This window comes from Orycteropus afer, unplaced genomic scaffold (genome assembly GCF_000298275.1).
Source record: "Orycteropus afer afer isolate SDZICR_OR568_19922 unplaced genomic scaffold, OryAfe1.0 scaffold00323, whole genome shotgun sequence".
In the NCBI taxonomy this organism is placed as follows: Eukaryota; Metazoa; Chordata; class Mammalia; order Tubulidentata; family Orycteropodidae; genus Orycteropus; species Orycteropus afer.
This window is the reverse complement of record NW_006921910.1, coordinates 120,128-140,686: the sequence shown is the minus strand read 5'-3', so window position 1 is coordinate 140,686 and position 20,559 is coordinate 120,128. Positions and strand designations below refer to the sequence as shown.

The 20,559-nt window shown below is 44.9% G+C and overlaps 1 protein-coding gene across 1 annotated transcript in view; it reads right to left on the bottom strand.

The window, feature by feature from the left end:
- WWC3 (WWC family member 3) overlaps positions 1-20,559 on the bottom strand; it is a 108,696-nt gene that overhangs the window by 12,910 nt on the left and 75,227 nt on the right. Inside the window, exons 9-18 of the mRNA XM_007951976.2 lie at positions 19,210-19,299; positions 17,847-18,412; positions 12,993-13,113; positions 12,124-12,198; positions 11,211-11,297; positions 8,811-9,003; positions 7,468-7,635; positions 5,864-6,015; positions 4,065-4,230; positions 945-1,109 (exon numbers count right to left, since the gene is read on the bottom strand). Of these exons, the coding sequence (XP_007950167.1) occupies positions 945-1,109; positions 4,065-4,230; positions 5,864-6,015; positions 7,468-7,635; positions 8,811-9,003; positions 11,211-11,297; positions 12,124-12,198; positions 12,993-13,113; positions 17,847-18,412; positions 19,210-19,299 (1,783 nt within the window). The remainder of the gene's footprint in view (positions 1-944; positions 1,110-4,064; positions 4,231-5,863; positions 6,016-7,467; positions 7,636-8,810; positions 9,004-11,210; positions 11,298-12,123; positions 12,199-12,992; positions 13,114-17,846; positions 18,413-19,209; positions 19,300-20,559) is intronic.

Below are 20,559 nucleotides of genomic sequence, written 5' to 3'. Positions count from 1 at the left end.
ATGAGGGTCTTATATGACTGAGCTTGGCCCCGATGGAGCCAGGTCCTTACCAACCCTCTTCAGGGGCTGGTGCCTTCACTAACAACCTGAATTCAATAGAACATGAAGGGCCAAAGTTCTCTTCCATCTAAACGACCCCCTCCAGGCCACCAAAAACCTCTTCTCTTTCCAAGTCTGTGCTGTCTTTGCCACACTATCACTGTCTGCCAACCTCCAGCATGCTGTCCTGTCTTCAGTGACTACACAGGTTGGATGGATCGCCCTCTCACCCACTGCAGGGTTTTCAACCCTGCCAACACACAAGAATCATCTGAGAGCTTCCAAATATTCTGATACATTCTGATACTTGACCACCTATTACCAATCACAAATATCTGGGGATGGTACCTGGACATCAGTACTTTTTGAAGCCCCTCAACATGATTTGACTGCAAGGTACAGCCAAGGTTGAGGACTACCAAGCATCTCCCACCATCGCCTGAGGGGTGTGAACTGACATGTGAGTGAATCCAAAGCCCATCACCCCAATGTCTTGAGTCTTTAAGGCTACCCTCCACCCTGGTTACTACTGCTATAGCTCCACTCTACAACTTTAATCACATAAAGTGATCTAACTTCCCTGGCCTCAACCCAATTCAAAATATGCCCTGTTTCAACTTGCTACTCCTTAGTCTGATATAAAAATGCTTCCTGACCATGCATTGGAGCATATACAACACTAAAAACCTAAGGAGAAATGTATTATACTCCTGCAGACAACCAGAGCTAAACAGGTAGATGAACAGGGGGAAAGGAGGTGACACCACATCACCTATTTCAAATCCATGGTGGTGGTCACTGATTGGTATTACTGGTGATAATAATCATTCAGCATAGTTAGGAAAAAAAAAGGTGGGGTGGGGTGGGAAGCATTCCACACAGATAGCAAAGAAATTCCAACTTACTCTGCAAACATACTGGCTTCGTGCTCCAGGTGAGAACGTCTGTGAACGGACGATAGTGCTACTCCTCACAAAAGGAGACCCACGGGCCCTGCGGCTGGCCCTCTCTTTTGGAAGACTTGCAACTTCTTCTGGGAAGAGATCTTCTGTGTTGGTTTCCTTATCAACCTAGAGATTAGTTCATTTATTATCATTAACTTTCCTATAAGACAAGCCATAAAATTAGCTTAGTCACTGTTATGGATTGAAGTACGTCCATCCAAAAAGTTCTAAAGTCCTAATGCCCGGTACCTGTGAGCGTAATCTTGTTTGGAAATAAGATGTTATCTGTTAACATGAAGTCATACTGGAGTGGGGTGGGTCCTAATCCAGTATGAGTGGTATCTTTATAAAAAGAGGGAGAGACACAGAAGGAAGACGGCTATGTGTCGATGAGGGCAGTGACTGGTATGAACCCAAGGAACGCCTAGGATTGCTGGCTGTCACCAGAAGCTAAGAGATAGGTATGGAACAGATTCTCCTTCAGAGTCCTCAGAAGGAACCAACCTGGCCAACATCCTGATTTCATACTTTTAGCCTCTAGAACTAAAGTTTTGCTCTTATAAGCTACCCAGTTGGCGGTACCTTGTCGTGGCAGACCTGGGAAACTAATACGATCACCAAACAACTGTCTCCTTGCCATTTGCAATTGGACATCTAAGAGGCATCTCACATTTGACACGTCCAAAATGGAGTTTCTGATATTTTACCCACACTTCCTCCTTGATAGGCATCTCCACTTTCCATTTGTTCCTGTCAACAATCTTAGTGTCATCCTGGACTCAGCTCTTTGTCTCACACCCCACTGCTCGTCTGAAAGTAAAGTCTGTTGACTACGTTCAAAATTAGGTGGATTTTGACCTTTTCACCCCTGGATGTCACCATCGTCTCCACTGCAAAAGCCTTCTCACTGGTCTCCCTCATTCTATACAGACCTCCCCCTTCAATCTGTTCTCAACACAGTCACCAGGAAGATCCAGTTAAAACCATAATCAAAACATGCCACCCCTAGGCTCAGAATCAGCTTCTCATTGGTGTCAGAGAAGAAGTCAGAGTCTGCAAGGTGCCCTTTGTGATATGGTCCTTTCATTCTCTTTGCCTTTAGCTCCAGAGCCTTCGCTGTTCATTCCCCTCCTGCTACACGGCCTCCTTGCTGTTTTCTCACCACACCAGGACTCTCCTGTCTCAGCAAGTGGGCAATGGCTGTTCCCTACTTCCATATGCTCTTCCCCAGACCCACACCAGGCTCCCTACTTCCTTTCATCACTCCAAACTCACCTTCTTGATGAGGCCTTCCAAGACCACTCTTTCTAAAACTGTATAAACCCTACTTACCTATGATCTTATATTCCATCAGGCAGTTTGGCTATCTAAAACACTTACATTTTACTAACAAACTTGGCTATTATCTTTCTCCCCCTTAAGGACAGGTGTTTCCATTTGTTTTGTTCATTGTTGCATCTTAAAGGCCTAGCACATTCACATAGAGAGAAGGCAGATGTGGAGAAGAATCAACAACTGGGGACTCCAGGTGAAGTGTAAGGAGCCCTGGTGACGCACTGGTTAAGCACTCACCTGCTAACAGAAAGGTGAGCAGTTTGAATCCACTAGCTACTCTATGGGAGAAAAGACCTGGTGACCTGCTCCCATAAAGATTATAGCCCAGGTGTATGGAATGTGAATTTGCTCTGTATATTTTCACCCAAATCACACACACAGACACAAAAAAAGATCATAGCCTAGGAAACCCTATGGGGCAGTTCCACACTATCCTATAGGATCGCTATGAGTTGGAATCAACTCAAGAGCACCTAACAACAATAACAACAACAACAACATGTGCAGTGTATGTGGGTATTAGATGTGGTACTCTTAACAACTTTTCCACAGGTGTGAAATTTTTAGAAATTCAAAGTTGGGGGTGGAGGGCATATCAAATTAGCCTCCCATGGCCACTTACCCTGATTTGGGCCAATGCTTTTAAAGTTCTTAGAAAGTAGAATGAGGGCAATTATGGGCAGCCTGGCCCAAAACAATTACTCATGATCTGATATGCAGCCTGGGAAGCTGCCAAAGGTGTGGCTTTTATGTTTCAGGGTGAGAGCAGGGGGCATGACTATAAACTGTTTTTAGGAGCTGAGCAGTTTAAGAAACAAAGTTTCAATACAGCTTGATTGATACAGTGTCTTCCAACCTCACTGGGTTCCTTAGACATTTGTCACTGGGAACACGAAAAGACTTCTTCACTGAAGATATGGTGATGACCACAACTAAGATGCAATGAAGAGAAGGGGAAAAGGATATTTCACTGTTCTTAACATCACAAAGGAGGGAAAAGAAAAGGTAACTCTATGCATCCACAAACACTGGGACCCATGAAATATTTGAGCCTTATTTGTTCCTGAAGATGGCGATGGATCATCATACAATGGCAAATGAAGGAATAAAAATTCACCTTTTTTAGTCCTCCTTTCCTTCTAATAAGGTGTTCTGGTGGTTCAGTTGTTAAAGCACTCAGCTGCTAATCAGAAGGTTGGCGGTTCAAACCTACCAGCCACTCCGCCAAAGAAAGATGTAGCAGTCCGCTTCCTCGAAGATTTACAAACTTGGAAACCCTATGGGGCAGTTCTCCTCTGTCCTATAGGATTGCTGTGAGTTGGAATCTACTTAATGGCAGTGGATTCGGGTTTTCCTTTTAATTGATTTTTAAGCCACTAACCATTTCCATGGTATTGGCTATGCTAGCTATAAGCACTTTACAAATATCAGGACACTCCCTGCCCTTCCTCTGTGCTCAGTAAAATACCATCTTAGCTACCTCTCCCTAATCCAAGGGCACTGTCCATTTCACGCTATGGCTCATCCAGAACCATGTTACTGGGTGTGTCTTAGACAAGCTACACTGTTCGACTCCTGTGTATGTGTGTATCCGTTTCCTTTTAGTTCATCTTATTCACCAATTCCCTAATGTTTCACAATGAAGGCTTTGAGGACACACCCCTACTCTCCTTTCAGGGCATGGCCAAGGGCTATATTGCAAAATGTCAGGAGCCTAAATAAACAGCCTTGACGTTTTCTACTTACCTTAAGAGGTGGGGGCTGAAGTTGCTCGGGGATGTAAGGATCTGTCTGGCCAGCAAACGTGTGGCCATGGATGGATTTGACACCAACACAACAGGGCTCTGGGTACAGGGGACTATTCTGGGTGCAGTTGCTGCACCCACTATCGACCGAGTCAGCTTGCCAACTCCTAAAGGTGGGACAGTACAAACAACACAAAACAAAAACTCAGAAAATGTTCATCAAAAGGACTTCATTTCATTGCTGCTTTCAGAGAGAGTAGCAGAGGTACATACAACAAGACTAACTTGCTTCTAATGACTGAAGACACTGCTTTTCTCATAAAGTCAAAGGGTTTTCATGTTTTCTAGGGAAGACAATTTTACCAAGTCTTTCACTAAGAGGGGCTGGCTGTCTTGATCACCCAACTGGAGCCGCTGAAGATGCCAGAATCTTAGTGATCTGCCCCACCCAAGCCCTTCCAGCTTCCGGTCATCCTCACCCTCACTACCCTCCCCCTCTACTATGCCGTTTCTCACCAAAACTCCTATATCTATATAACATAAATTTAGGGAAAGATGCCAGGAAAAAGCAAGATGCTTTGGAAAAACGTGGAAGGACAGCAATGTGGAAGTGCCCACAGAGACAATCATACAGAAACTAGTTCCCTAGAGGCGCTTGTTCGTCGGAATCCATCACCTATTTCACACAGGTCTGCTTCTGGGAAAACTTTAAGGGACAGTGTATGATGCCATTTATATGACATGGCCAGAATAGGCAATTTCATAGAGACACAAAGTAGATTAGTGGTTGCCTATGGCTGGGGGGAGGAGCTCTGGTAGCATAGTGGCTAAGACACTTGCCTGCTAACCAGAAGGCTGGCGGTTCAAATCCACCAGCCACTCCTCGGAAGGAAGGTGGGCAATCCTACTTCTGTATTGATACTGCCTCAGAAACCCAAGGAGTGGTCGCTATGAGTCGGGGCCGACTCGACGGCACATAACAACAACAACATGGCTGGGGGGTGGGAGCTCTGGTGGCATAGTACCTATGGCATTTGACTGCTAACCAGAAGACAGGCGGTTCAAACTCACCAGCCACTCCTCGGAAGGAAGGTTGGGCATTCTACTTCTGTATTGATACCACCTTGGAAACCCAAGAAGGGGTCGCTATGAGTCAGGTCTGACTTTGGTTTATGGCTGGGGTGAAATAAGGAGTGACCACTAATGGGTACAGGGTTTCTTTCTGGGGTGATGAACATGTCTTAAAATTGGCCATGGTGATAGCCACTCAACTCTGCATACACTAAAAATGACTAACTGTTTACTTTAAATGGGTGAACTGTATAATACGTGAATTATATCTCAATAAAGCTGTTTAAAGAAAAAAAACATAAAGGGATTATATTTTACTCAAGCCTGGCAGAGCGGTATCTTTATGAGAGATTCTGTAACACACACACACACACACACACACACACAGGTAGAAAGCAGAGAGGGAGAGTTGGGGATGGTGTTCAAGGTACTGCCCTCAGCCCGAGCAGTACTACATTCGTGAGCGGGGCAACGGTACTGAAGCAGAGACCAGCCCATTCACCACAGGCCTGGACCAGAGATGCAACTTGCTCCCAAAGACACAGCTCCTGGGGCAGAGCCAAGTCTGACTAACATGCCTTCCAAACCATCCCCAAGAAAGCAGGCTGTGCTGCCCTGAGAAGGGTTTCCACAGGCCCATTGTGGAAAGCTTTCTGCTGAAGCGGCGTCCACGATGCTTTGCCTGGAGGAGGATGAGCACTGCGGTGAGGAGACACCACTCGCATCTACCTGTCGGGGGCAGCCTCTGCGTGGCCTTCCCGCCGCTCCACTTGGAGGATCTCCTCCTCAGTGCACTCCAGCTTCACCCTCTCCTCCGCCAACTCCCTCTCCACGGCCTGCAGCTGGGCTGTGGTTCTCGCCAGAAGCACAGTCACAGCATCCTGCTGAGAAAGCGGGCATGGTGAGAACCGACCTGTGGCTGAGCTGACCGCAGCCAATGTGACACGGTAAGCACTGTCACCAGCACAACATAAGCTCGGCCTTTTAGCACAGCCGCTGTGGCTGTGTGCTACCTCACGGCCATGGGCCTCAAAAGGACCACAAGGTGACCAAGAACATGGGCAAGCTGAGCCCCAGGCAACACTGCAGGTGTGTTCCCAAGCACACCATGTGAGGGGTGCACCATGGAGCTGCTTGAGATCTCCAAGGACAAGCGACCAGCGGGGCCCCAAGCTCATCAAGGAAAGAATGGGGACACACATCCACACCAAGAGGGAGCAAAGAAGAACTGAGTAGTGTCCTGGCTGCCGTGAGGAGGCAGCTCCCCAGAAGGACTGAGAGCATCCCCATCCCTGCTGGCTGTTAGCTCCCTTTCCAAGTAATACAATAAAGTCTTTCCAGGAAAAAATAAAAAACATCATCATGATGAAGAATATCATCAATGTCACGGAACTATACACGTAGACATTGTTGAACTGGTGTTTGTTCTGCTGCGTCTATTTTCAACAACAAAATAAATTATTGAAAAAATTATCATGAAATTGCCATATACATGATACAGTCGAGTCTCATTATTCACTGTACGTTCTAGAAAGTTGCTGTAAACACTGAGTGAGTGAATACTGAATGCTTGTTCCTACGGAAGATACAGGTTGAGGTTCTAGTGAGCCTTTGGTTATAACATCTTTGTCAACCAATCAATACCTAACCTTGCTTTTCAAATGTTTCTGTTTAAAGGCATCTTACTTAGTGTGTATTGCTGATTCATTAACATTGGACTCACAGCCAACAGCACCGTAACTCGCACCTGAATGAAGCTTATCTAACACAAGCATCTTCTCTGTAAGGCACATCACAAACTTCCGGCTCATAGGAACACTAGACTGCACTTCTGTACTCTGCTCGGGCACCATTTAAGCAGTGAAATCACCAACCAACAGCAAAAACAGAACAAAACAAAAATGCAAAAAAAAAAAAAAAATGGCACTAAACAGACTGTGAAAAGGACCCTTTTGACCATGTGAGAGCTGAAACAAGAAGGTAGAGTGTTGCCTTTTCGACCTCAGCTGGGAGCATGCACATCGGGTGACTCAAATTTCTTGCCACTCTCAGTATTATTCCCAAATGGCTGTAAAAATGCCACCAGTATTGATTTTGGGGTTACAAGTAAATTTTGGAGAGTAGGCAAATTTGCAAATACAGAATCCACAAATAATAAGGATTGACTACGTGTTCCATTTTTATGATTTTCCTGGAAGCTCTACTTCATCTCTACTACATCCTAAGACTTTCAGTCTGAATAGATGCTTCATAGAAATCACTTCCCCTAGGGACTGTCTGTCTCCAAGCTGGGAAAGCAGCAGTGACAGGCTCCCGAAAGCAGAGAAATATACCGTTTTCCCAAAGTCGGAGTGTGAAGGCTCCTGTGCTATGCATTCTTCCCCACGCTCACTCTCCCTGGTACTCTGTGGCTCAGAGCTGGTGAAGACCTGGACGGAATACCAGCGCAGCTGCATTTCACTGGAACTCTCATAGTCGGCCAAGTTAATCTGCGCAATGCCCTGCAAAGATGTGTAAGGAAGTCAGAGTAGGCAAAGAACGAGTTCACCTCAACACTGAAGTCTTTTCAAATATCAAGGTCACCTTTCACTCTTAACCAAGAAAGAGCTAAAATCCCTAACTCCTTTAAAAGGGAAGGAGAGGGTCAAAGGAAAGCAGCCGAGGAGGGGGTAACCGGGGGAGTTCTGGGTGCTTGTTCCTGTTCAGCTCAATCAGGAAGAGCTCTGTGCTGAACAGGGACCAGGGAACCAGGGGTGCTGGGCCTGGGTTGGCACTCTGCCACGTGGTGAACCACTGATTCGCTCCAGAATGCTTGAAATAAGAGAGGACTGGCTAAACTCTGCCCTGTACTTCCTCATTCTGCTGCTGAGGTGGCATGATGAAAGGAATGACATTCCGGCTTTGGAAAGAAACGCCCCTGGCTTCTGAATCCTGGCCTGGCATTGAATGGCTGTGTGGGCCTGATGACAAACTGCTGAATCCTTTGGTGTCTGAGTTCTATGGTTGCCAGAGAAAATACAGGGCATTCAGTTAAATCTGAGTTTCAAATAAACAATGAATTAAAAATATTTTTGTGTAAGTATATCCCAAATATTACATGAAATACACACTTAGATAGAAAAATTATCTATTGTTTATTTGAAATGCAAATTGAATTGGGTGTCTAATACTTTCATTTGCTAAATCTGTCAACTGCACTTAGTTCCTTCAACTGAAAATAAAATTCAGTTTTCATCTCACAAGGGAGGGTTGCAGAATGAATTGAGATCATATATTGAAAGTACAAAACACTAAAGACTAGACAAATGATATTATCATCCATTTCCATATTCCCAGACAGAGATCACTTAACATCATTATAATTTCTAAGCAACCCCCAAAGGAAAAAGGAAGAAAGAGAGGGAAAAGGGAGGGAGAGAGGGAGGAAAAAGAAGGAGAAAGGAGAGGAAAGGAGGGAGGGAGATAAGGGGAAGGGCAGGAAGGGAAGGAAGAGAGAGACATGGAAAGAATGAAAGGAGGAAGAGGGAGGAAAAAAGGAAGGAAGGAAGGGAGGAGAAACCACGAAGAGAGAGGAAGAAAGAACGGAAAGACAAGGACACGAAGGCGGAAGAGCGAAAGCAAGCAAGCCAGAAACACAAGACCAACCCGAAGACAAAGAAGGGAGGGCGAGCCATACCAAGAGCTCTTCCTGCAGCTGATGATTCACGGAACAGACATATAATTGAAGGGACTTCACTGTCAACATGCTTGAATGCACAGGGATTCTGAAAACTTCATTAAACACCAACGGAGCCTGGAATTCTAGAGCCTTAGAGCAGTAGGTGTTGGGCGTGCCAGAGTCGAGTGGAGGCAAGTAGACGCGGATGTGTCTGGAATGAGACGGACGGGACAGCAGGTAATGCTTTCGACAGATCTGACCGACAAAATGCACAAGCCATATTTCCCTCTTTGGATGCCCACAGATCGAATTTCAAAGTCTTTTAGAAAAAGGTCTTTTCTCAACTAAGAGAAGGTCCAAAGAGACAGATGGGACTGTGGAGATTAGGGCGAATGCAGTCACCAGAAGAAAGGCAATGTACATGTCAGTAACTAGGAATTTTGACAGCTTCAAACAGAGGTTCTGCTTTTCACTGTCTTTGGAGGAAACCATTTGTTCTGATCTTTCTGTGGCCCCCTTGGCTCTCTCTTCAGGCTTTGCACTCTTGTGTGTGTGGCAAGTTGAGTCCACCTGCCTCCCCTCTTAGCTCATTTCACCTGACGAAGGCACCAACTGCACTGTGTGTCCTGTCATTTCCACCCCCATGGGAAGAGCTCGCTCAATCATGAGGACTGTGACGGGACATCCTAAGTAAGAGTCAGCAAAATTTCCAGGGCAGATTCTCAGCCACTTGAAACCAGGTTGCTTCCTAGGCCTTTAGAACTCAAGGTTATAAAGGAGACTCTTGGAAGGGGAGGTCTACCCTTGGACTTCAGCTGAGCATTACAGGGGTGGTCACTCACTCATGTCAACAGACCCTCCATTAGGTCCCCATCCCGAGCCACGGAGCTCAGAGTTAGTGCTCCCAATAAGGTCAAAGTAATCAGGTACCTCCCAACCAGTCACTGAGTATCTCTTTCTCCTTCCCTCAGACAAGGACATCCTAACTCTGACCAGAGGCCTTCGTGTGTATGGTGAAATATATATAACATAAAATTGGCCATTTTAACCAGTTTCATGCATATGATTCAGTGTCATTATTTACATTCACCATCTTGGGCAACCATCACCACTGTTCATTTCCAAACGTTCTCCTCTCCTCAAACAGAATCTCACTCACCACTGCCCCCCTTCTGTCTCCATGCAACTGCCTACTCTAGATATTTCATATACGTGGAATCATATAATATGTGATCTCTGTGTCTGACTTCTTTCACTTCGCATAATGTTTTCAAGGGTCCTCTATGTTGCAGCACTTATTAGAATTTCATGTATCTTTATGGTTGAATAATAATCCATTGTACGTATATTAAAAAAGAAAAACTCCCTGCCATCAAATCTAATCCGACTCATAGTAACCCCTTCTTGGGTTTCTGAGGCAGTATCACTACAGAAGTAGATTGCCCAGTCTTCCTTCTGAGTAGTGGCTGGTGGGTTTGAACCGCCAGCCTTCTGGTTAGCAGTCAGTGCCTTAGGCACTATGCACATTTTATTTATCTGTTCATCTGCTGGTGGACACTTAGGTTATTTGTACTTTTTGGCTATTGTGAATGCTGCTGCACTGGACACTGGTGTATAAGTATCTATCTGTTTGAGTCTCTGCTCTCAAGTCTTTTGGATACAGACCCAGGAGTGGAAATGCTTGAGTCATATGGAAATTCTATGTTTTACCTTTTGAGGAACTGCCATACTGTTTTCCATAGTGACTGCATCATTTTACATTCCCCCCGGGAATGGATGAAGGTTCCAATTTCTCCACATACTGACCAACACTTGTTATTTTCTGATCTTAGCAATCTTAGTGGGTGGGAAGTGGTAGCTCATGGTGGCTCTGATTTGCATTTTCCTAATAGCTAATGACGTTGAGCAGCTTTTTGTGTGCTTTCTGGTCATCTGTACATCTTCTTTGGTGAAATGTCTATTCAAGTCCTTTGCCTGTTTTTTTGAGTGGGTGATTTGTCTTTTTATTGCTGAGTCAGCCAGAGGTCTTTTCACACACATTATCACTGGAACTCGGAGAGGCATGGCTGCATCAGCACCAACGCAGCCCTGGGACCAGGAAGGGCACTGTAAGCCCAGATGTCGCCAACGGGGCATTCCTAGAGTCCCATCCCATTGCACAGAACTAGCCTGGGTCTGCCTGAAATACACACTAGACTCTTTTCAAAATGACAAAACTTGACATTGCAAATGGATCTTCCCTGGTGTTTTATTACAAATTCAGGTTCCAAAACTGTCTTTTCTTTTGCAAAATTGACAAGCAGAACAGGCCAGCGGGCTGCATTGTCTAACAAGAGCCTGAGATAGAACACCGTCAGCTGTGCACGCCCCCCATTCTTTGAAGAACCCATCCCAGCCCCCACCTAGCCCTGAACTTACATCTTGCAGTCTTCCTTCACACCCAGCCCAGCAAAGTTCTTCAGCTGCAATACATTCACGAGGAGACATTCACTGCCGCTATCGTGCCTAGGAAAGAACACGCTAGTTCACCAACTGCAAATCCCCCATGGTGGACAAATCCTGCTGAATGAACCAGAGCAGCGGCCCTCTAACAGCGCTAATTATGCCTTCCAGAGGTCCATGGGCAATGTCTGGAGACATTTTGGTTGCCAAACCCACAGAGAAGGGGGTGCTACTGGCATCTAGTGGGTAGAAGTCAGGGACACTGCTCAACACTCTGCAGTGCACAGGACAGGCCCCGATACAGAATGATCGGGTCCCAAATGCAAACAGTGTCGAGGGGGAAAACCTTGGACTGCACTTACAAGAGGGAGCAAAAGAAAACTGTTGGCACAGGAACCTTCTGCCTTGCTAATGTGGCCATCACAGGTCACAGCCTTCCCAGAAACTGTAATTAGAAACCTAAAGGTGACCTGTTGCAAATCACCTGGTGACCTAACTCTGGGGATGGGGGAAAGGGCCTCACTATCTGTGTTGCCATGAGTAGAATCAACTTCTGGCAGAAATGTGTGATCATTTCCCCTAAAGAGTCAGACTTCTCTGGAGGCTTTTGGTACCCAGGGTGCTACAGCCACCTAACCCCCTGCGGCAGGAGGTGACAAGTCCACCTGAAAGATGGCACTGGAGCAGCTGGGCTACCACCAAAGACTGACTACAGTGATCCTGGGGGTATCGAGGATGGGAGCAGCACCCAGAATTGCCCACTCCATCCCATCTCGCCCTGCGTGTGGAGGTGTGAATCGCCGGGCATGTAAAGATGGACCCTGGCAGGGATCACTCCAATCTACAGATTGCCCTAGAGACCAACAGCAAAGGAGTTTTCTGTACTCACAAAAACCCCACGTGGATCTGGGGCTCTTCATGACTGCCAGCCTCACCATAGGCAGCCTCCTCGGCATCTTCGCTCCTACACACAATTGAAATTCACCGGGGTTTATTCCAAGGGGCAATGATTAATGCAGATTTTGCTGCAGTGCTCTCATGTTAATAATCTTCTTGTCTTACTTAGAAGGGCCTTACTAAACTTCCATAGACATGAACTCACTACGTGTCTGAAAGGGCACAACAGGTGCCTGGATCCGTGACTTATTGAGCAACCTGCTGGCAAACTCTTTTCTTTTTCTTTTTTTAGAAAGTAACTGCATTCCTTTCTAAATCACATGTGATATTCAGGGTAAAGTTCCAAACAACTTTTCAAAAGTTTGCAATGAGTGAAATGTCTGAAAGGTACCTGAGACTTACTGATGTCCAAAGAGATAACTGACGTCAAAAATATCAAGCCAAAATGAAGCACAAAATCCCAAAAGCTGTTTTGTCATTCCCAAGTGGGAAGGAGGGAGGAAATTCATTTCTAATTAATGTCCTTTCTAGAAAAGCAGATCTCTCATGTACATTGATTCTCCCTTTCCAGCTCTATTGGGCCTTGTACCCAACCAGGGCCAGAGAGAAAGAAATCTTCCTAAAACTACGAAGCTGAACCAAGTCTCCAAACACCACCCCGAATCCCAAAGTTTGCCTTTCCAGTTTCTCCAGTCCAATCTACCACAGCTGAAACAAGTTGTAAAATATTCTGCTCACAGATCAATACACAGAATTTCAACATGTACAAGTTTCAGCATGTGTCCTTTTGGTTCAATACGTAATAGTAACGTTGCAATAAGTCTGGCCAGGGTGAGGGGACGAGTAAGAACAGCTTCTGACCTTTTGGTTAAAGGTTCAAACACCCCGCTGTCGCTGGCTAGAGAATAATCCGACAGGCAAGCAGAGACACGGCGAGCTCGCCTCTCCAACCTCTTGGCACTGTCTTCTCGAAGAGTCACTGCTATAAATAAGAGACGGACATAAGAGGTTACCAAGTGACTGTCTCAGAGATGCCTCATTACAGCTATGGGTATGGTTCCAAATATACGGAAAATACTGAAAAACTAAACAAAAGAAAAAAAAGTGAACGGCTGCCTACTTCTTTAAATTCTCTGGAAAGACACTTGAAACCATAAACATCTCTTCACCTCCTCAATGAGCACAAACAACATTCGATGTTGGTGGGAAGCCCTTTGCAATGTACTTCAAGACAGACTGGCAGAATGGAAAGAGAGAGACAGGTCCCCAAACGGTTAATGGCAGCTGCTCCTTCTAGAGGGTGGAACATGGTTATTTGGCATTTTCTTCTTTATGTACTTGGTGTTTTCCATATTTTATATAATAAACATACACTGTGCTTCTAATCAGATTTTTTTTTTAATTGAATGATCCAAGTAAGTCCTAACAAAACCGAACGGCCCTCATTTCTACCAGGATGGCCTTTGCAAAGCATTCCCTTGGGGATCTCTGGAAGAGGCTGGGGGGCTCTGGGCTGCAATATCACTACCAGCAGGTCTAGGGCCAGATTCTCCTCCAGAATGGCCTCCCTGGGGTGACAACACGGCCACTGGCAGGCACCTTACATGTAAGTTTCACGTCTACTTTAATCACATGCCAAGAATTAGCATTGGCATTTTTCTTTCAGCATGTCATCAACTGTTACTACCCCTTCTCTCATAGGAATGCGGTCCTTTTAACAAAAACAATAAAAACATGCATATCATCTGCTTGTGCTAAACGTGTAGTCTCAATCGTTCTACATAGAGGTGCACTTGCTTAGAAAACAGAATCAAAATATTCAGCTCAGAAATGTGATCGTGATGCCCTCTGGTCATAAGACACGTGCCCCCAGTGTCTCTGGACTTTTCTTCAGCTATATAAGCTCTCTAACTGGAAAGTCTTGACATCTGTGATCTCTAAATTGAGGGAAATGGCCAAACCTACAAGCAGACTTCTTTTCAACCAAATTATCATTCACCCTGATTGAATACAAGCAACACCGTTAAATACTGCACCAAACAAAGAAGACAGGGCTGTGGCATTTGGTTTCACAATTTCACTTGGAGACAAAATGTTAACCTTTCAGGAATGCAACCCCAGGTGGTAAGCCCAGAGGTGACCACCTCCTCCACTGGTCAGCCAGGAACGGGAAGCTGGAGCCCTTCTGGGCTGCCCAGAGGCCCTGGGGCTCTAATTGTAGGTCAGATCTCCTAAGTCCAGCTCTTTTCTTCCACCCAGCCATATGCAAAGGACCTAAACCACTGGCCCTGAATTGCAAATGGAACATACCAATTGGCTACACGAATCCCCAGCTAAAAAAAATTGATCCCCGGCCCTGAAACTGGCTCTTGGGGAATAATGGAGTCTCTGGGTGGCATAAACAGTTAATGTACTTGACTGCTAATTAAAAGGTCGGTGGTTCGAGTCCACCCAGAGGCACCTTGGAAGAAAGGCCTGGTGGGCTACTTCCAAAACACCAGCCGCTGCAAACCCTATGGAGCCTGGTTCCGCTCTGTGTACACGGGTCACCAAGAGTTGGAGCTGACTTGCTGGCGGCTGATTTTGCTTTGTTTTGGGAAGTAACAATGGGACACAAGCACAAGCAGCTCCAGTTCACCTCCCAGTGGAAGTCGGAGGCCATTTCTCTCTCATTGTCACAATGAAAGTTGATGAAGAGACAGAGGAGACTAAGGACTTAATCCTCAGTGGGCCCAGGCTCAGTGATCGAGCTCAAAGAGTACTCGGCAGCAGAAGGTGACTCAAGGACACTGGCAGTTGTTGCAAAAGGGTGAGCAAAAAGGGACCCACAGAAACCACACTGCACACCCAGACTCCACTCTTCGGTTTCAACACAGCCAGGTTGGCCCTGGGGAGTGATGCAAAGGAAGCAAGGGATGGACGCTCCTGCAAACACATGCTTTCAAGATCTCTGACCTTTTTACATCATTAGTGACAGACAGACAGAGTGACGCTGAGACCTAAGGCCATCAACAGTGCTTGATAAAAAGGAAGAAGATACAATGAAAATCACATTGTGGGTAAAGTCATTAGATGGTATGTTAACATAATGAAAGCTATTAAATTCTAGGGAGAAAATACATAAAGGAAATAAACAAAGCTTTTAGAAAAGTTCTTATACAACTTTAGCAGGCATCATGAATGTTAATGCAGAAAGAACAACAGTAACAGTAACAATAATAATAATAGTAACAGGTAAGCTACAGCATATGAGAGCTATACGGTATGTTCTCCTTGGCAACACCCCCGCCACAAGAAAGAAATTTATCCACTACACAAAGATGCATTCACAGGCTAGCCAACAAAGGTGAACAGTAATTCCAAGGTCACTTACAGTGAATGTTTCTGCCGTGCCGCATGAGAAACAAGATTAAAAAAAAAAAAAAGCACAAAGTGAAAACAACTGCAGAATTTCAGCCAATAATTTTAAACAGAGAGTAACTGTAACAAAAATGTCAATGCACAGACAAGAAAAGCCAAGGCTTTTACAGGTTTCGATTAACAAATACTTACAGGTTGAGGAAAGTAAAAAAGTATTTCAAAATCATGACACATTTGACTTTTAAAGTCCAGAGAAGACCAAAGTGTACTAGAAACATGAAAATATTAAAATGTTAAAGTCAATTTTCCCACTTGGCTCACATTCTTTCCCCTCACAGTGACTGACAACACAATGGAAAAAATCATTTAGTATGCTTGCCTTATAAGTTTGGGCAATGTTTGAATTTTCTCTTACTGAAATATGATAAGCTCTCCAGGGTGAAGCACACGGTTAACGTGCTTGGCTGCTCACCACAAGGTTGGAGGTTCGAGTTTACCCAGAGGTCCCTCAGTAGAAAGTCCTGGTCATCTACTTCCAAACAAGCAGCCACTGAGAATCCAACAGAGCACAGCTCTACTCTGATGCACACGGGGCTGCCACGAGTCAGTTAGTTGACTCAGCAGCAACCGGTATGGTTCAAATGTGATAGGAACTTCCTTGGGGTCACGGGGACAGTGTTGCTCCTGGTAAGACTGAAAAGTCAGAGGGAACTAAATGACCCTGGCATCGATAAAGGGGAAAGGGTGACTTAATGAGCACCATGACCCTTACAAAGTAGGCTCCGGTGTTCCTGCAAGCACCAAGGGAAGCAAGAAGTCACCCTGTGTCCATGCCTGAAGTTGTTATCCAACCCAGCCCTCTGGGAACACCCAACAGGACCCATCACCTGAGTCAGTGGCTTCAAGTTTGTAAAAAGGAGACAACTGACTATGGCATGCAGGAGTCCACCACCAGGTGGCAGTATCAAAACGCAGCTTAAGCAAAATACTTCCGAATCTAAGCCATTTGGCCCATTATGGAGTCTGCCACAGAGGGGGAAGGGGAAGATCAAGACATCAAAGATCAAAAATTAAGTCAGTTCTTCTCTCTCACACCCTGTCTTCCCCCCGGCCCAAAGCATGCCTTGTTCCTCGTCTTGATTTTCTGATGGCCAGCTTGATACTCTCGTATCTCAACCTTTAAAGAAACGTTAGCATAAGGGGGAAAAAAAGACTAAGGAGAAAATAAACTTAAGCGATGACGGATGTGCAATCCCGTCCTGTTTTGAATGAAAGGTATAAACATGGAATAACGAACCTTTGCCTATGAGGCAGAACCCAGTGAACAAAGCGTCCCTGGATAAAACCAGTGTATCTGAAGACATGAAAGGCATTTGCCAACACAGAGAGGAAGATACCAAGTAACAGAGCCAGAAAGGCCTAGTGCTGCCTCAGAACAGGACAGGTCTCTGGTGAAATATCTAAGTGTTAATAGGGACTCATAGCATATATGTAACTCATAGGTAACAGAATGGAGATCAACACAAGGGACCATAAAAAACCACCTTGTTCAAGGATGGGGAAGCCAAGACTCGGATGAGTGACGGGCCACCTCAAGCTCAAGGTTACACAGCTAGCCAGTTGATAGGGCAGGGAACAGAACCTAGGTCTCTGAACTGCTAGTCTGAAGTAGTTTCCACTATACCACACTGGTTTTGTAGTCAAGTTTTATTTCGATTCTTTGCATTAAACTCCTCCACATAGGTTACCAGGTTTTTTCATTGTTGGCACTGTTGACATTTAGGACTGGATCATTCCTCATTGTGAGGGGCTGTCCTACACATGGTGGATATTTAGCAGCATGCCTGGCCTCCACTCACAAGATGTCAGTAGCATCCTCTCTGTACCCGGTTGTGACAACCAAAAATGTCTCCAGACATTGCCTAATGTCCTCTGTATGTGTGTGCATGGGGTGGGGGCAATACTGCTCCCAGCTGAAAAGGATGTAGAGGTCTCTGCTTGGCTACAATCAGACCCCACTCTGGTCTTTACTGAATATCTCCTCTGAAGGTGAGATATTATGTGGGTCTTAGCTCATTTTCAACAATTAAATACTTTCTGACAACTAGTCAAATATGTGGGGAAGACTACTTTGCCAAGTGACATTATCTTTCCAGAGGCGGAAAGCCCCACAATGAAACTACACAGACTAGCGCAGGTTGGCGCTCTTCCTAATCCCATCGATCTTCCTAAATTTAAAGCTTACGATGTAATGGAAACGCCAGCCAGCCTCAATGCAATTGCTCATTCTCTTCCTCGAATTTTAAACCTTTCTTCCCAGGACTGTGAAAGCCCAGAGGCCTCATCGATACTTACTTCCACCTGCAGGAGCACCAGCCAGTTGGGGTCCTCGCTCGCGCGATCCTTCCCCATCGCAGGGGAATAGGTGTGGCTGAAGGGACATTGTTCCCTGCAGTTCTTCATCCCCCAGAGCAGAGGCCTGGGTCCGCAGTCTGTCTAATGCGCCCAGGCCTGGCACTTCAAAACCATCCACCATCTGGGCCAAAGGAGAGTCCCGCGAGGCCGGAAGGAAGGGTGTGTCCAGAGGTGAGCTTGGGGGTGACAGGGAAGACAGGGAGGAGCGGGAGGACAGGGAAGCCAGGGACTGGGGTGTGTCCAGGGACCGCCTCTGCTTGTTGAAGCTGGAGGGGCCAGGGGAATCAGAAAAGGGGGCATCTCGTCCCAGAGAGTCAAAGGGAATTAGGTCGAAGCGCAAAAGCTGGCCGCCGTCAGCATCGGGTTTCTCATACTGTGGCAGGCCATAGATGTCGGTGAAGCTGATAGAGCTCAAGGAACCTCGGCTAGAGGCCAGTGAGCCTCGGCTGGAGGCCAGGGAGCCCCGGCTGCTCCCCGAGGACACCGTCAGGGTGCTGGCAGACAGGCTGAAATGAGAGAGGCCATGCTCTGAGCAAACCAGCCCGGAGACCACATCAAGAGCTTCTAGTCTGTTCCATGAGGGAAGAAAATCCAGCCTCATGCTCCCACTAACTGGATGATTTTTAAAACCCCTATGAGTATGTTACTGTACCTTCATTAATATTTCCTTTGTTTCTTCTTAGTATCAGTATAGAGCAGGGGTTAAAATCATGAGTGCAAGTCCAGGGTCAAATATTTGGAAGTTGAGTATACTAGGTCAAGTTAGTTACTCTCTCTGAGTCTCCCACTTGAACACCAGGACTGGGGTAATAACCGTTCCTACCTCACGGGACTGTTAGGAATAACTGAGAAAACAAGACCTATAAAGCCCTTAACATCATACTTCAAAATACAGCAAGTCCTTGAAGACATGAGCTATTATTATTGAATGTCCACTTCACTTATTTTTAAAATACTCGTATGCTTTAAAAAAAAATCCCAAAATAAAAACATATGCATGCATATACATAGAGACACTTCTGAAGCTGTGTATTAGTTTATAAAAATCCTCAGCTAAATGTGACTTCAGACTGGTTCTTCTGAATTCAATTCTGCTCATAGCTGTTGAATCATATATTAGTAGGTCATCTTAAAAAAAAAAAATCACATGTTAGTTTTCCATTCTTCCATTCTGCATTTACATCACCTCTCAGATTCCAAGTTGCAAGAGGAAAAAATCCAAAAGAAAAGGAATTACAAAGTTCATGGAAACGCCATTATAACACAATAGTGAAGTATTATTTTCTCTTTTAAAGCGACTAACCTCTTTAACTGGGACTGGAGATAGGACTTTAAGCGGGTAGCTTCTTCCAGCTGCATCAGTAGACAATTTCTTTTCTCCTGAAGTAGAATCCTATAGAGGAGAAAACAGCCAGTTGGTAGATTTCAAAGAGAACCAGAGAAAACCCAAACCCATTGCCATGGAGTCAGTTCTGACTCATAGTGACCATATAGGGACAGAGTAGAACTGCCCCATAGGGTTTCCAAGGCTGTAATCTCTACAGAAACAGAGTGCCACATTTATTCCTGCAGAGCAGCTGGTGGGTTCGAACCACTGACCCTTTGGTTAGCAGCCAAGTACTTTAACCAATGCACCATCAGGGCTCCTTTGCATTTCAAAGAGACTGAATATTTTTTATAACAAGATAGTAAACTGTCAGTTTCCCACTGTCAGTCAGTACTGCACCTTCCCTATCACAGGAAATTCACAGAAAATTCCAGGATGAGGACAACTTCAGCAGGGCACATCCTGCAGCAAACAGCAGCCAGTCCCTAAAAGCAACTTGTCTGGAATTTACCTATGTCCAGAACAAGGCTGTTAAAGTCTTTCTTAATACTTCTGTGTAAATTCCAACCTAATCTGAATTCTATGATCTCAAATCCAAAATTAAAAGAATCAAAATTGAGTTAGTTCTTAATGAGATAGGAAGACTCACACTTCCTGATTTTAAAACATACTATGCAGCTATAGTAATCAAAACAGCCTGGTACTGGTATAACAATAGACACACAGACCAATGGAATAGAACTGAAAGTCCAGAAATAAACTCACACATCTATGCTCAACTGATTTTTGACAAAGATGCTAAGTCCATTAGATGGAGAAAGAAGAGTCTCTTCAATAAATAGTGCTAGGAAACTTAGATTTCAATATGTAGAAAAATGAAACAAGATTATGCCTCACAGCACACACAGAATCAAATTAAAAATGGATTAAGGAACTAAATGTGCAAAATGTATTAACCATAAAATTCTTAGCAGAACAAGCAGGGGCAATGCTTTCAGGCCCAGCTTTCCACAATGGGTTACCTAACATAATAACCAAAGCACAAATGGCAAAAGACAAAATAAATAAATGGGACTTCCTAAAAATTAAAAACTTTTATTCATTAAAACACTTCACCAAAAAAGTAAAATGATAAGCTACCAACTGGGCCAATATCTTCAGAAACCATATATCTGAAAAGACTCTAATAACCCAAATATATATAAAATTTCATCAACTTAACAACAAAGACAAAAAAATTCAATCATAAAATGGGCCAAGGACTTGAATAAACATTTCACCAAAGAGGACATTCAAATGACCACCAAACACATGAAAAGATGCTCA